The 15035-nt window shown below is 43.2% G+C and overlaps 1 protein-coding gene across 3 annotated transcripts in view; it reads left to right on the forward strand.

Annotated features, from left to right (window-relative positions):
• Positions 1-15035, forward strand: part of KDM4B (lysine demethylase 4B) — an 817487-nt gene that overhangs the window by 556150 nt on the left and 246302 nt on the right. For all 3 annotated transcript variants that reach the window (XM_077475749.1, XM_077475750.1, XM_077475752.1), the window contains 3 exons: positions 5582-5760; positions 5908-6094; positions 6209-6285. In XM_077475749.1, coding sequence (XP_077331875.1) covers positions 5582-5760; positions 5908-6094; positions 6209-6285 — 443 coding nt within the window. The remainder of the gene's footprint in view (positions 1-5581; positions 5761-5907; positions 6095-6208; positions 6286-15035) is intronic.

Here is a 15035-nt window from a genome sequence, read left to right on the forward strand (position 1 = left end):
CTGATCCCCCCATCCCTCTGCCTCTGATCCCTCCATCCCTCTGCCTCTGATCCCTCCATCCCTCTGCCTCGGATCCCCCGCCATCCCTCTGCCTCGGATCCCCCGCCATCCCTCTGCCTCGGATCCCCCGCCATCCCTCTGCCTCGGATCCCCCGCCATCCCTCTGCCTCGGATCCCCTCCCTCTGCCTCTGATCCCCTCCCCCATCCCTCTGCCTCTGATCCCCCCACATCCCTCTGCCTCTGATCCTCCCCACATCCCTCTGCCTCTGATCCCCCCCACATCCCTCTGCCTCTGATCCCCCCCACATCCCTCTGCCTCTGATCCCCCATCCCTCTGATCCCCCCATCCCTCTGATCCCACATCCCTCTGCCTCTGTTCCCACCATCCCTCGGCCTCTGAACCCACCATCCCTCTGATCCCTCTGCCTCTTATTCCCCCATCTGATCCCCCCTCATCACTCTGCCACTGATCCCCCCCATCCCTCTGATCCCACCATCCCTCTGCTTCTGATTCCACATCCCTCGACCTCTGATCCCTCTGCCTCTGAACCCACCATCCCTCTGATCGCTCTGTCTCTGATCCCACCATCCCTCTGATCCTTCTGCCTCTTATTCCCCCATCTGATCCCTCCATCCCTCGGCCTCTGATCCCCCGCCATCCCTCGGCCTCTGATCCCCCGCCGTCCCTCTGCCTCTGATCCCCCATCCCTCTGCCTCTGATCCCCCCATCCCTCTGCCTCTGATCCCCCCATCCCTCTGCCTCTGATCCCCCCATCCCTCTGCCTCTGATCCCTCCATCCCTCTGCCTCTGATCCCTCCATCCCTCTGCCTCTGATCCCCCCATCCCTCTGCTCCTGATCCCACCATCCCTCTGTTCCTGATCCCTCTGCCTCTGATCCCACCATCCCTCTGCCTCTGATCCCACCATCCCTCTGCCTCTGATCCCACCATCCCTCTGCCTCTGATCCCACCATCCCCTCTGCCTCTGATCCCACTATCCCCTCTGCCTCTGATCCCACCATCCCCTCTGCCCCTGATCCCACCATCCCCTCAGCCTCTGATCCCCCCATCCCCTCAGCCCCTGATTCCACCATCCCCTCTTCCTCTGATCCCACCATCCCCTCTTCCTCTGATCCCACCACCCCTTTTCCTCTGATCCCGCCATGCCTCTGATCCCGCCATCCCTCTGCCTCTAATCCCATCATCCCTCTGCCTCTGATCCCACCATCCCCTCTGCCTCTGATCCCACCATCCCCTCTGCCTCTGATCCCACCATCCCCTCTGCCCCTGATCCCACCATCCCCTCTGCCCCTGATCCCACCATCCCCTCTTCCTCTGATCCCCCACCGTTCCTCTGCCTCTGATCCCCCACCGTTCCTCTGCCTCTGATCCCCCACCGTTCCTCTGCCTCTGATTCCCCCCCCGTCCCTCTGCCTCTGATCCCCCTCCGTCCCTCTGCCTCTGATCCCCCTCCGTCCCTCTGCCTCTGATCCCCCCCGTCCCTCTGCCTCTGATCCGCCCCATCCCCCTTTCTCTGCGAGACTAGTGAAGATGCGCGCCCCTAGCTTCTATCCAGGGCTTTTTCTTGAGAGGAGGATTAAAGCGCATTATTTCTATTATTACATTGCAATATAAAATTAAATAGATTAACTCACCAAAATGCAGAATCAGTGGGAGCCTTGAATGTGTCACTTGCCACCTTTTTCATGCCACCAGATGGAGCTTGTCACCTGCCACCAGATTCAGCCTGTCACTTGCAGCTTGTCACTTGACACCATATGCAACGTGCCACGTCGCCTGCTACCAGATGAAGCTTTCCACGTCGCCTGCTACCAGATGCAGCTTTCCACGTCGCCTGCCACCAGATGCAGCTTGCCACATCGCCTGCCACCAGATGCAGCTTGTCACTTGCCACGTCACCTGCCACCAGATGCAGTTTATCAGTTGCCATGTCACCTACCTTCAGATGCAGCTTGTCACTTGCCACATTGGCTGCCACCAGATGTAGCTTGTCACTTGCAGAGAGACAGCTGTGAATGTTATGCACGGGTCAGAGCTGGAGGAGGGAGGTAAAAGCTGTTGGGGGAGCTGGAGGGTACAGAGGTGAAAGATAAGGGGTTTGGTATTTAGAGGTGACATGTTGACAGAGTGTAAAAAGGTGAGTAGTGGTTGGGAGGAGGGGGGGAAAGGTGCATGCTAAAGTGAACTGTAGAATGTGGGGGAATGAGCTGTAGATGGGGGGGTGAGCTGTAGACAGGGAGGGAGAAGGTGAGTTGTGCACAGGGTGGAAATGGTGAACTATGTATGTGGGGGAGGTGAGCTGTATTTACCGACAGTGATGCCAGATTGGTAATGAAATGAATAAATCCACCTTAACACAAGATCCGTTGTGGGGCTGCGTACTTAAAAGTGACAGTAATCTTAAAGAAAAGGGTACACATAGGCCCTCAAAATATAAAATATTAACTTTATTATGGACTTCAAAAAATTGTAAACATGCATGTAATGCAATACAATACAATTACTCCCCCCCCCCCCCCCCCAAATACAATACAATTACCCCCCCCACCCCCGACAACGACTATAACAAAGTTGTCAATTTTAAAAACAATACCAGAGTTCAGACTAACAAATGATGTATTGCTGATTTAGGGGTCACTACAGTAAATTCCCTTGGTAACCCCAAGCTCAAAACAGAATAAAACATGGTATCAAAAAAAGAATTGAGTCTGTAAACAAGGGATGCCATCAAGGGGTTAACATAAGGTAGTGACCGCTTCAACAGCTCATTAGCAGTAATATCTTGCAATATGTGCTGTAAAAAAATACAATGTGAGCAAAGGGAGCATAAACAACAAAGCCATGTGTAAGTATAATACAAAGGAGGGAATAGAATAGGGATTATATTGGTGTCTTATATAAAAAATTTACAATGTTTTACTTAACCACCTCAATATCAGGCACTTAAACACCTTCCTGCCCAGACCAATTTTGAGCTTTCAGCGCTGTCGCACTTTGAATGACAATTGCGCGGTCATGCTACACTGTACCCAAGTGAAATTTTTATCATTTTTTTCCCCACAAATAGAGCTTTCCTTTGGTGGAATTTGATCACCTCTACGGTTTTCATTTTTTGCTAAACAAAAAAAAATTTTTTTGTTTGTTTCAAAACTTTGTAAATAAGTAAGTTTTCTCCTTCACTGATGGGGCTGCACTGACGGGCACTGATAAGGTGGCACTGATGAGGTGGCACCAATGAAGTGGCACTGATGAGGTAGCATTGAGGGGCACTGATATGTGGCACTGAAAGGTGGCACTGATGGGCGACACGGATGGACACTGATAGGTGGCACAAATTGGCACTGATAGCTGGCACGGATTAGCATGGATAGGTGGCATGGATGGGCATGGATAGGCGGCACAGATGGGCGGCATGGATGGGAACTGATAGGCGGTATGGATGGGCACTGATGGGCGGCATGGATGGGCACTGATGGGCGGCATGGATGGGCACTGATGGGTGGCATGGATGGGCACTGATAGGCGGTATTGTATTGTTTTGTACTGATGCATGGCAATCAGTGCCAAACAATAATGCATGCCAATCGGTGATGCCCTTTGTGGGCACTGGCATCCATTATGGCCACTGATTGGCATCCATTGTGGGCATTGACTGGCATCCCTGGTGGTCTAGGGTGGCATACCTGGTGCTGGGCATCCCTGGTGGTCCAGAGTGGGCATCTTCAGGGGGGGCTGCACTGATAATCGATCAGCACAGACCCCCCTGTCAGAGGAGCAGCCGATCGGCTCTCCTCTACTCGCGTCTGACAGATGCGAGTGAGAAAAAGCCGATCAACGGCTCTTCCTATTTACAGTGTGATCAGCCGTGATTGGACATGGCTGATCACATGGTAAAGAGTCTCCGTCTGAGACTCTTTACTGAGATCGTAGTTGTGGGGTGTCAGACAGACGCACCACAACAACGATCGCCGCGATGCATGCCCCCAGGGTCACGCAGCGGCTCAAAATCCTGAGGATGTCATATGACGCCCAGTCAGGATTTTGAAACCACTTTGCAGCCGTTGTTTGCCTATAGGGCGGCAAGTGGTTAAAAAAATTAAATAAAATACATTGTATTATAAAGATATACAAAGATAACAGACATAAGGTGCATAAAATGTAAGCAGAGTGATATGGATACTATATATTACTGTCTATATATCAATCTGCTTACATTTTATGCACCTTATGTCTGTTATCTTTGCATATCTTTATAATGTATTTTTTAAGTAAAACATTGTAATTTTCTATGTAAGGCACTGCTATAATCTCTATTTTATTTCCCTGCTTTGTATTCTACTAACAGGGACGAAGTGCCGGATTACATGTGGTCACTCAACCCACACTCCATATAGCAAAACTGTGTAGTGAGGGCTGGCATACATGTGACCAATGGTGAAGTGTCACCAATGTGGTGACTTAATAGATGTATAACTGCACGATATGATAACCGCTTAATTAAGTCAGGAAGACATTAATCCACCCCTCAATGTTGTTGGAGTTCAGCCTGTGTACTGCTTGGTTAGTATAGTTCAGTTCCAAGGCTGCAAAAAGCAGCATTCACTGTCAATACACCGATTCCCTAAGATAAACCGGCTCGAGCATCATCCCATTTGGCAGTTGATGCAGACCAGACCACCGCGGGAATATATGGGCCATACAATCCTAGAATGAAAGTTCCTTCCCAACATGAAATAGAAACATGGTCTGTTCTGCAAGTACCATGCAGACAGAGCCTGGCATGATACGGTCCAGGTGAATAAGGACCCAAGCTACTAAGATGCTTGCATGGGCATGTAGACTCCCTGTCAGTAGGCTGTGGTGGGAAGGCTTGGTCGTGGCTCTCATTCCCTTCAGTGGGGTCTCAAAGATGCTCTGTTGGCGTATGCTGGTGTTCACTCATACTCGAGCAGGATAGTCCACACATGTGCAGTAATGACTCGCCCACCATACATCTCACTGTACTCAATAATAAGGCATACTGAGAGTAATGGACCATGCAGTGTGGAAGCTACTGTCTGGTTTTGCCAACTTTCTGTTGTCACAGGCTTTTTCAGGGTGACTGGGGAGGATGTGTTACTTCGTTCACAGGAAAAAAAATCTAACACATTTTAGGGTAAATGCCTCCCCCTTTAGTATGACTATTGTAAGGAAAAATAAAGACAAATGATACATATCACATAGTTGAAGTGTACAGAACAAAATGTTTTTTTTTCTGTATACTATACTTCAACTCTTTGTTACTCTGCATTGATTACTAAAGAAGTTAGAGTTAGGAAGGCTTCTAGGAGTATGCCCAAGGGGCATGACCTGATGCTTTGCCAGTGTCCAGAGTCACAAGAAGGTACGAGAAGAAATATATCTACAAGCAAGTTTAAAATTCCTTTTTTTTTTTTTTTTTTTTAGGGCCTATTTTGTTGAGTTCTGCTTTAAGACCCTCAAATCACTTAGCAATGTGTTCAACAGGATGTGTAATTTCTGCTTAGCCACTAACCTGATCCCTCCTGTCTTGTTTCTCAGATTCTATCCCTTTTTCTGGTGAGGAAGAGACTGGGGATCCAGAAACCTTACCAAACCTTTTGTCACATTTGTGGAAGAACAAGCCTTTAAACTTTTTAGCGGAGAGAAAATTTAATTCAGTGGCTGCTCTCACAGAACCATACTGTGCAGTGTGCTCTCTCTTCTCTCCTTTCCCCCAGGTAATGTGGAATGTATTGTTTATTTGTAATGTGATGACAAGCTCATTTTGTTTCTAACATTTAGATCAATGTGACACAACTTATTCTTGTGATTTTATATTTGGATGCTGTGATCCCTTGATAATCATCTGTGATCATTGTCAACAGGAGGTTTCTCACTTGTCTGATTCGGTCTTCTCAAAACAAGGGCAAAGAACAAAACCAGCTGTCCCAGAAATGTGTTTTACACCCAGTGAGAGTAGTATGGATCCATTGCCAGTCAACACTTATATTGGAGAAGATAATACCAGTCCCCTGCTATCATGTGCCAAATGCTTTTTACAAGTCCATGCAAGTGAGTTTCTTACATTTACTATTTTCTTACTTAATAATCTGTTCCTCATACGACTTATCGTACGTTAGGGAAACACTTTTCAACTCACAGACCTTTTGGGGCATTGTTTTATAGGTTGTTATGGAATCCACCCTGATTTGGTTAAGGAGAACTGGACCTGTTCACGGTGTGCTGCCAGTGCATGGAGTGCTGTAAGTAAAATTACAGCCCTTGTTAAATGTCACTAAACAATCTGGCTAAAAGAAACTCTCTAATCGTACACAGCCAGAATATCTAACTGTAAACAATGTTATGAAGCACATCCTTTTATTATTAGGAATTTGATAAAATAAAATACCATTTTCTTCTTGCATTCATTGACAGACACAGCCCTCTTAAAGTGGAGCTCCACCCCAAAAAATAAAAAATTCATTAATGTGCATGAAATAAATGACTAAAATTTTTTTGGGAGAATTTTTATTTTTTTACTTGCCTCTTAATGCCTGTTGCTAGGGGGTCCCTCGTAATCTGCCTCCTTACTCACCTTGGCTCCTTACGTCACTTCCCCCAGCTCCAGAAAGGAGATCAGCTGTGCCCCCTCCTTCTAGGCAATCATTTGGGACACGTCACAACTCCCAGATGATTGCGCGGACAGTCACGGCTCGCGCAGTGGGTGCCCGGCTGTGAAGCCACAGCCGGACATCCACAGTTACAATGCCGGGGGAAGGCGAGTGGGGCTTCGTTCCCCCACATCACTGGACCCTGGGACAGGTAAGTGTCTGATTATTAAAAGTCAGTAGCTGCTGACTTTAATTCTTTTTTAAGCCGGAACTTCGCTTTAAAATGTTAATAAACCCACAACAGTAAAATCGGTCTATATATGCAGCATAGCATGCTTGTTATACTCACTGTGGAACTTAAGGGGTTAATCCTCTGCATTCTGTAAATAGGCTGTTTTATCCTGTACACATAGATCCTCCCCCTCCTGCACTGCCTATCTGGGGAAGGCTAGCTAACACAGGCAGGATAGCCAACCTGCACATGCTCTGTTGTGTCTTTTATGTGGGAGAGAACATTTAATTGTTCTAACCTGAGTTAGGCGGGTCATGTGATATTGACATCACAGGTGTGGGCATGTATACAAGCTGCAGTGGAAATGTCCTCCTACCTGAGCTCTTGGCACTGGAGAAACTGTGCAGTTTATCATGTAACAGATCATCCAAAAAGGTATATAGTGGCAGTATTTTAATGTAAAAAGATGATTTATAAGCTGTGGGCAATGGTGGTGGTGTGTGGGGGGGGGGGGGGGGGGAACTATTTTCATAATACTGGGTTTAGTAACACTGTAAAAGGTTTTTTTTTTTCACATTTTTATTAAGGCTTTTTTCAGAAAACATATAGAAGAAAAGTGCAAACACGTTAATTAGTTAAGCAGATATGGAAAGGTTTATACATTTCTTTTTATTGTACCTGGATATATATATAGTACACAAATATGAATAAGCATTCATAATACATAATGTTGCTTAATAAATATATGCCTATATAGATTATGCCATCTAGGTGTGGACCAACCAGACTATAACCTGATCAGTCTTCAACAAAGAATTGAATGGAATATTAGTACACAGTAGTGTTGTACTTAGATACTTTATAGCAGTGGTCATCAACCTTGTTCTCAGGGCCCACTAACAGGCCAGGTTTTATGTATTACCTTGGAGAGATGCAAACTAGAATACTGCAATCACTGAGCAGCAAATTATATCACCTGTGATTTATTTCAGTTATCTTGCAAACCTGGCCTGTTAGTGGGCCCTTAGGACAGGGTTGATGACCACTGCTTTATAGACTTTTGTGTGTTCATCAACTCCTGAGGAAGTGACACTGTCACAAAATGCTTTAGGTTACATAGATGCAAGTTCACACCTATTATGGATTGATTTTTGAAACACTGTACCTGGCTACAGAATTAATAAAATCATATGTATATGTTGACCTATCTGCTTGAGGATATGGATTTTATTATTGAGCGTGTCTAAAGTCCCATAGTCCATGTTTTTTTGCATATTGTACTTAGATGTTGACATGTGTGGGTACAAGTTCACCATTGTAAATTGAGTTTACAACCCCTTTAAGTCTTCTAATGTTATCTAGTTCTGATCTGTAAAGTCAGAAGGTTTTTTACTTAATACATTCTATGCATTGAAATAAAAAGTCCCCCTCAGCCTCCCTAATTCTTATCTGAGCCCCATCTCTGTCCAGCGATGTCTACGAGTGTCTCGGCCATCCGACACTCTCCCTTCTGATTGACTGAGACACAGCGATGGTGCCATTGGCTTCCGGTGCAATCAAAGTCAGTAAGCCAATCAGAGAGAGGGGACGAGGCCAGGGTCCCTGCTCCTTGTCTGAATGGACACATGTGACTTGGGTGCCCCCATAGCAAGCTGCTTGCTGTGGGGGCACTCGACAGGAGGGAGGGGGCCAGGAGCACAGAAGAGGGGCCCGAGAAGAGGTGGATCTGGGCTGTTCTGTGCAAAACCACTGTACAGAGCAGGTAAGTATAACATGTTGTTTTTATTGAGAAAAAAGCACTTTAAGAAACAGTTTACTTTGGGGAGCATTGGTGTACCATAGGATCCCTTTTGTACATCAAATAGGAATAATACAAGGTCCTATGATCTTTAAGGTAGGAACACCAGGGTTGCCATTGATATTCAAACTATACCATTTTACCCTCTGTATATGCCATCATTTGTTCATATGTATGTATTTCATCGACCTGCTTAATCACCTCCCTCATCCCAAAAACGTATTTTGTTTCCCATTTCCTCATGGCGCCTTAGCTGCATGTAGAACCTGCATGCATATTGGACGTAAAGATTTTGGAATAGTGGGGGTGTTTATGCTAAGGATCGTCTGTGCCACATTAAATAATTAATGTAATACTTGAAATTAATTTAAAATCTTCGGTCCAAAAACTGTGGAGATGAAGACAAGACCAGGTCATATGGAGCAGTGTGCCCACATTTTAGCACCCCCTCCAGTAATCGCTGGAAGCTTCTGGGGAGAATTTTGAATAAGGGGAGAAATACCACCTCTGATGTAATTTCTGCGCCATCTCCAAGTAGAAGCGTTGTGAATATTGGTATTTGCAATTAATTAATTTCACCCATTGGAAATCGGAGCAGGTAAGGTCCCTTTCCCACTTAGATAATTGTGGGGTTTTCACAAATGTGGATTTGGTATGCAGCAGGCCATAGAACAGTGTGATTCCTTTATATCTGGGGTTTGTCAAGGCCTGGGATGGAACCAGTATTGAGGAGTCAAGAGTGATAGTAACTATCTTACATTTGGTAGAGGCATCAAAATGGGACATGGATTCCTGCCAAGCTGTCAATGTTGCAGATATCGTTGGATGACCTTTAAAGTTTTTTTTTTCCCTATACTATAAAAATTAGTTTGGAATATGAACAGGCAGCCTTCTATTATAAATAGTATAATATTTTTGGTAACAGTAATATTTTATATGCAGCAAGTCTCCCAGACCAGAGGAGGTAACACTTTTTTATTTTTTTTAAAAGGGATAGTTCTTGTACATCAGTGATAAGAGGTAGGTAATTGGTGTTATGTAGGTCAGCTGTTCAGGAGGTTAACTTGATACCCAAATATTGCAGGGTGTTGGAGGCCCATTGGAAGGGAAACTTAGCCTCCAGTATAGATTGTGTATCGTCATCTACACCTAGTCCTAAGATTTGGGATTTAGATGCATTCACTTTATAATAAGAGACTTTGTTGAATTGGTCAAAGACATCATGGACTACCAGGAGGGAGTGGATTGGGTCTGTTAGAGACAATATCAAATTGTCCGCAAACAATTTGATTGTGTGCTGAACTCCTTGTGATGAAATTCCTTGAATTGCAGGATGAGATCTAATTTTATCTGCTAATGGTTCCATGAGTAGAGCAAATCTCAACAATGAGAGGGGACACCCCCTGCCTTGCCCATTAGCTATTTCAAATGCTGTTGAGCACATACCAGCAGAAAAAACATGAGCAGAAGCTGAAATAGCTCAATGTATGTGGCTGCTTATGCCAAACTTATCTAAGACTTTGGAAAGGTAACACCAGTGTATTCTGTCAGAAGCCTCCTCTGCATCCAGGGCAAGGAGCAGAAAATACTTTTTTGATTTCTCCAAGTGGATGAGGTTAATCATTCTTTTAGTAAAATCTGGGGCCTGGCGGCAAAGTACAAAACGCACCTAGTCCTGTTTCACTAATTGGGGTAGAAGTTTGGCGGATCTGTTTGCTATCAATTTGGCATATAACTTTATATCTACATTTAGTAGCAAATTCAGCCTAAAATTGTTTGGCACATTGCTGCTCTCATATCGAAGGAAAAAACCTAGGAGAAACAGAATTCTCCAAAAGAAGTCACCATAGAACATATATGTAAATGCAAAAAACTTTTTAAATTTAATTTTAATTATAACTGGTGGTTTTGTTATAATTAAAATTAAATTAAAAAAGTTTTTTGCATTTACATATATGTTCTATGGTTACTTCTTTTGGGGAATTCTGTTTCTCCTAGTTTTTTCTTTATGCTTTTTTGTCAACCGAACTACATTCTTTCTTTATGATATGAATGGTAGTATTTGCAACATTTAAATTATATTTATGGTTGACCATGGCAATTTCTGCTATTTTTTGTTTGTTTCTTGGGACATATGTCCCTTTTCCTGCCTCTGTGATCCCTCAACTACACTGAAAGAATTATAATTGTTTCATCGTAAAAGGGAGATTTTCTCCAGACTTAACGACTGCAACATGGCCTATATGATCGATGAAAATCTTGACAATGAAATTGAGACAGCCTTTTCACTTAATGTAGAGACTCAGAATACTGCAGTAGAACCAATTCGGAAAATGTTTAAAAATCATAAAAAAATAATGATAACATTTCTGAATAGAAAATGGGATATATCCTCACTTAAATCTCATATTTCTAATAAAATCATCCCTAGAGGATTGAGGCAAAAAGTGATCACAGCAGAACATTTACATACTCCAAGATTTATAAAGATTTGGAAGGAGGAATGTCTGAGCAGGGGCCTGGCATTGATGGAATTAATAGTAAAGGAAGAAGAAATACAATTACAGGAGATTCGTGATGAGTTGGAGGCCAGTGCTAAAACATTAGAGCCCCTGAAGGATGACCCCGAATTTATTAGAAATAATGAGTTCATTAAAAAAGAAGTGGAAAGGATCCAAAAGAAACAGAATGTTGCTGATTGGGAGAGTGAGGATATTTTTAATCCTACTATACCAAACAGATCATCATCTAGGAAATCCAGGCAAATACAACGTTCTCATCAGAATAGGATTGGATCATCCTTTGATAGCGACTTGGATAACTATGATTCAACAAAATCGGTTACTTTTTTAGAGAAACTCGAAGGCAAAATACCAATGAAGGACGTGACACAAAAAAACAGACAAAAGACAGATGAAGGAGTGAGGAAAGGGAAACATAGAAGGAAAAGCAATAATAAGGGAGTCAGGTTAGAATCGGAGAAGTGGGAGATTGAGGAGCCAGAGGAGAAAATGATTGATGTTATTAACCCCTGTACTGATCTCATGGTTGTGAATTTATCTGATTTTCATCTTACTGACAAACATATAAAACTGCTTAAGAAAGGCCTTTCCTTCTCTCCCACTTCTCCAATGAACAAGTTTGAAGTATTCAAAGATATTAATCTTTATTTAAGGAAGGTCCTTTATAAACTATGGCATTAGAGAATTACAAATAATGAAGAGACCTCAACCACAAATTTAGATAAAGAAGAAAGAGAGGCCATTGAAAACCTCATGTCATTGTTAGATGAAAATGAGGATATTGAAGTAGAGCATGAGACTGGCCATCCAATTAGGAGGAATTCAAATATTAGAATTAGGTCTACTAAAATTCCACCCCTTTCTAAATACAAATGTTTACAGGTGTATTTGGATCAGGTAAAACAAGATCTGGGGAAGGTAAATTGGAACTGGATGGGATTGAATAATTTATCTGACTCTGAGACAAAAGCCTTGCATGAACTTGAAAAAGCACCAGGCCTGGTGATAAAAAAAAGTGACAAGGGTGGGAATGTGATCCTTATGAGCGAAGGATTATATGAAGAGGAGGCACTAAGACTACTGGGTGACAGCTCCACCTATCAGAAACTTGACAGGACCCCATTCCCATCCTTGGTGAACACTTTAAATGTTAAATTGAAACTAGCCATGGAAACAGGGCTTATCACCAAAAAGGAATATCAATATCTAAAGGTGGAAGAGATCAATATCCCTACATTTTATATAATACCAAAGCTGCATAAGTCATTAACAAAACCTCCAGGAACACTGATAGTTTCTGCTATCAAAGGACCTCTTGAAAGAGTAGGTAAATTTGTAGATTTTCTGATAAAAGAGATGGTTTATCTGTTACCCTCTTACGTCAGTGATAGCAGAGATGTACTTTCTAAACTATTGTCATTTTCTCTACCTGATGGGGCCCTTTTGGTGGGAATAGACGTGGAAAGTCTCTATATGTTGATCCCTCACCAATGGGGCATAAAGGCCACAGAGTTTTTTCTTGATCATCATTTTCCTCTATTGGGAGCTCATAACGAATTTATTATTGAACTATTGGAGTTCATGTTGACCAATAATTACTTTCAATTTATGGGGAAATTCTATCAGCAGGTGAGAGGCACAAGCATGGGAGCGCCATGGGCGCCCTCAAATGCATGCCTCCACCTAGGTCTCTGGGAGGAGGAGATAGTCTTTAAGTCCTCGATGTACCTCGGCCACTGTCTACTGTGGCTGAGGTACATCGATGACGTTTTCATGGTGTGGGTGGGGTCATCGTAACAACTAGAGGAGTTTATACTCCAATTAAATAGTAAAGATAGGAATTAACATTTACATACCACACCGAGACACTTTCCGTTTTGGATCTGCAGTTAAGCAGACACATGGGAGGAATTGTAACCAGCACGTTTCGCAAAGAAACAGCTGCGAATAATCTCCTCCTTGCCCAGAGCCACCACCCTAAGCCCCTTGTTAAAGGCATACCCACAGGGCAGTTTCTTCGAATTAGAAGGAACTGCTCTGGGGATGAACAGTTCCAAAGAGAAGCAGGTGACCTTTATGAACGATTTAGACAAAGGGGATATTTATAGCGCATTTTGAGAACAGCAAGAAAAAGGGCATTTATTAAGAATCGCAGGGAACTCCTGATTAATTCCAAAAAACAACCACTCCAGACATCAGACACCGGACAAAACTTCCCCAGGATAATCACCAGGTTCTCAATGGGCGGAGATACAGGGGATCCTAAATAAAAATTGGCATATTCTGAGATCAGCACCATTACTTGCTGATATAGTGGGCCCCAGACCTCTTCTTACAGCCAGGAGAGCAAGTAACCTAGGTGATTGTCTGGTACATTCGGAATACACCAGAAGTACTAAAGAAAACTGGTTAACAAAAATAAAAGCCCCCCCCGGGAATGTAAGCCTGTGGTCATTGTCCAATATGTAGGTATGTTCACCAAACAGATGTATTCGCCAATCCATGCGGAGGTAGGGACTATAGGATTAAACAAATTATTAATTGCTCTACTACACGTGTTATATACATGTTAACATGTCCCTGTGATAAAATCTACATTGGTAAGACTAAATGACAACTCTGCGTGAGGATTGGCGAACACATAAGTAGTATTAAAAAAAAGACGATGATCATCCAATTCCCCTACATTTTGCGAAATATGATGGGAACCCAAAAGGCCTTAGGGTAAAAGGAATCTATGTCCTGAATTTGTCCCAAAGAAGGGGGGATTTTGACACTATACTTCTCGAGAAAGAAAAAATGTGGACCTACTATTGTGATTCTTTGATGCCGAAGGGGTTAAATATAGAATGTAGTTTTCAGCGATTTCTGGAAAAGTAAATTATACAGATTATTTTTCACTTCTTTTTTGATTGAAGGATGTCATGATAGATCAGTTTTTCACTCTGATTACTGAGGTAATCTCATTTAGTGCCATAGCATTTGCCCTCTGAAAATGCATCTTTACATCTACAATATGAAAGAGAGGTTATTTAGTGGCAAAATGACCTCCATTTGGATATTATTTTTGCTGTTATTGTTTGTGGTCTATTTCTATAAAAGCAATTCTGTTACGATCATTTCATGTTGCAGTCATTATATTAAGGCTGAATGTCTAGCATGAATGAAGGCTAGGGTGACGTCTAGTGATCAAAGATAATTATTACGTTCCAAACTGTCTATTTATACCAGCTCCTAATGACTCCTCCTTGCGATGAGGAAACAGACTGCAATTGGTCGGTGAAACGCGTCAGTAGTGAGGTCGGTACGAAACGACGGCACCGTGCGATTTTTGACCTGGTGTGTTTTCACATAGCTTGACGAACGGCATGTACTCGTAAGAAAGGATGGTAAAACGACATATTAATCTGCAAGAGAATCGATCGTTTTCCACCTTAAGGAGATCGTTCATGGGCTGGAAGTAAATATATGAAGGACTGGAGAGCCTGCAAAACATCCACCTTTGTGTCGAGGTATTGGGGTAGAGGAATGCACAGGAGGCATGGATGTGTGATCCAGCAAGGATAATGAGAACACTGATTTTGAGCAAGTAACTGCTTTCTCTTGAAATGGTACGTTCAATTTTGAAGGCCATGGGGCAGGGGCCAGTCAAACAAATGAGATTGCAATCAAGCAGAGTAACTTCTCCCCTTTAGGCAGTTTTAGTGAATTTTGCAGATTGGCACTACAGTCCATTCACCATGGTTTCCTATGGAACACATTCTGTAGTGCAAATCTGCAAAATGCAAAAAGCACTAAAAATGCAAAGGTGTGAATCCAGCCTTAGTTTCAGACAGGACTGTCTCAAAAG

The sequence above is a fragment of the Lithobates pipiens genome, unplaced genomic scaffold, assembly GCF_037356315.1.
Source record: "Lithobates pipiens isolate NorthernLeopardFrog02 unplaced genomic scaffold, aLitPip1_a1.2 Scaffold_13, whole genome shotgun sequence".
In the NCBI taxonomy this organism is placed as follows: domain Eukaryota; kingdom Metazoa; phylum Chordata; class Amphibia; order Anura; family Ranidae; genus Lithobates; species Lithobates pipiens.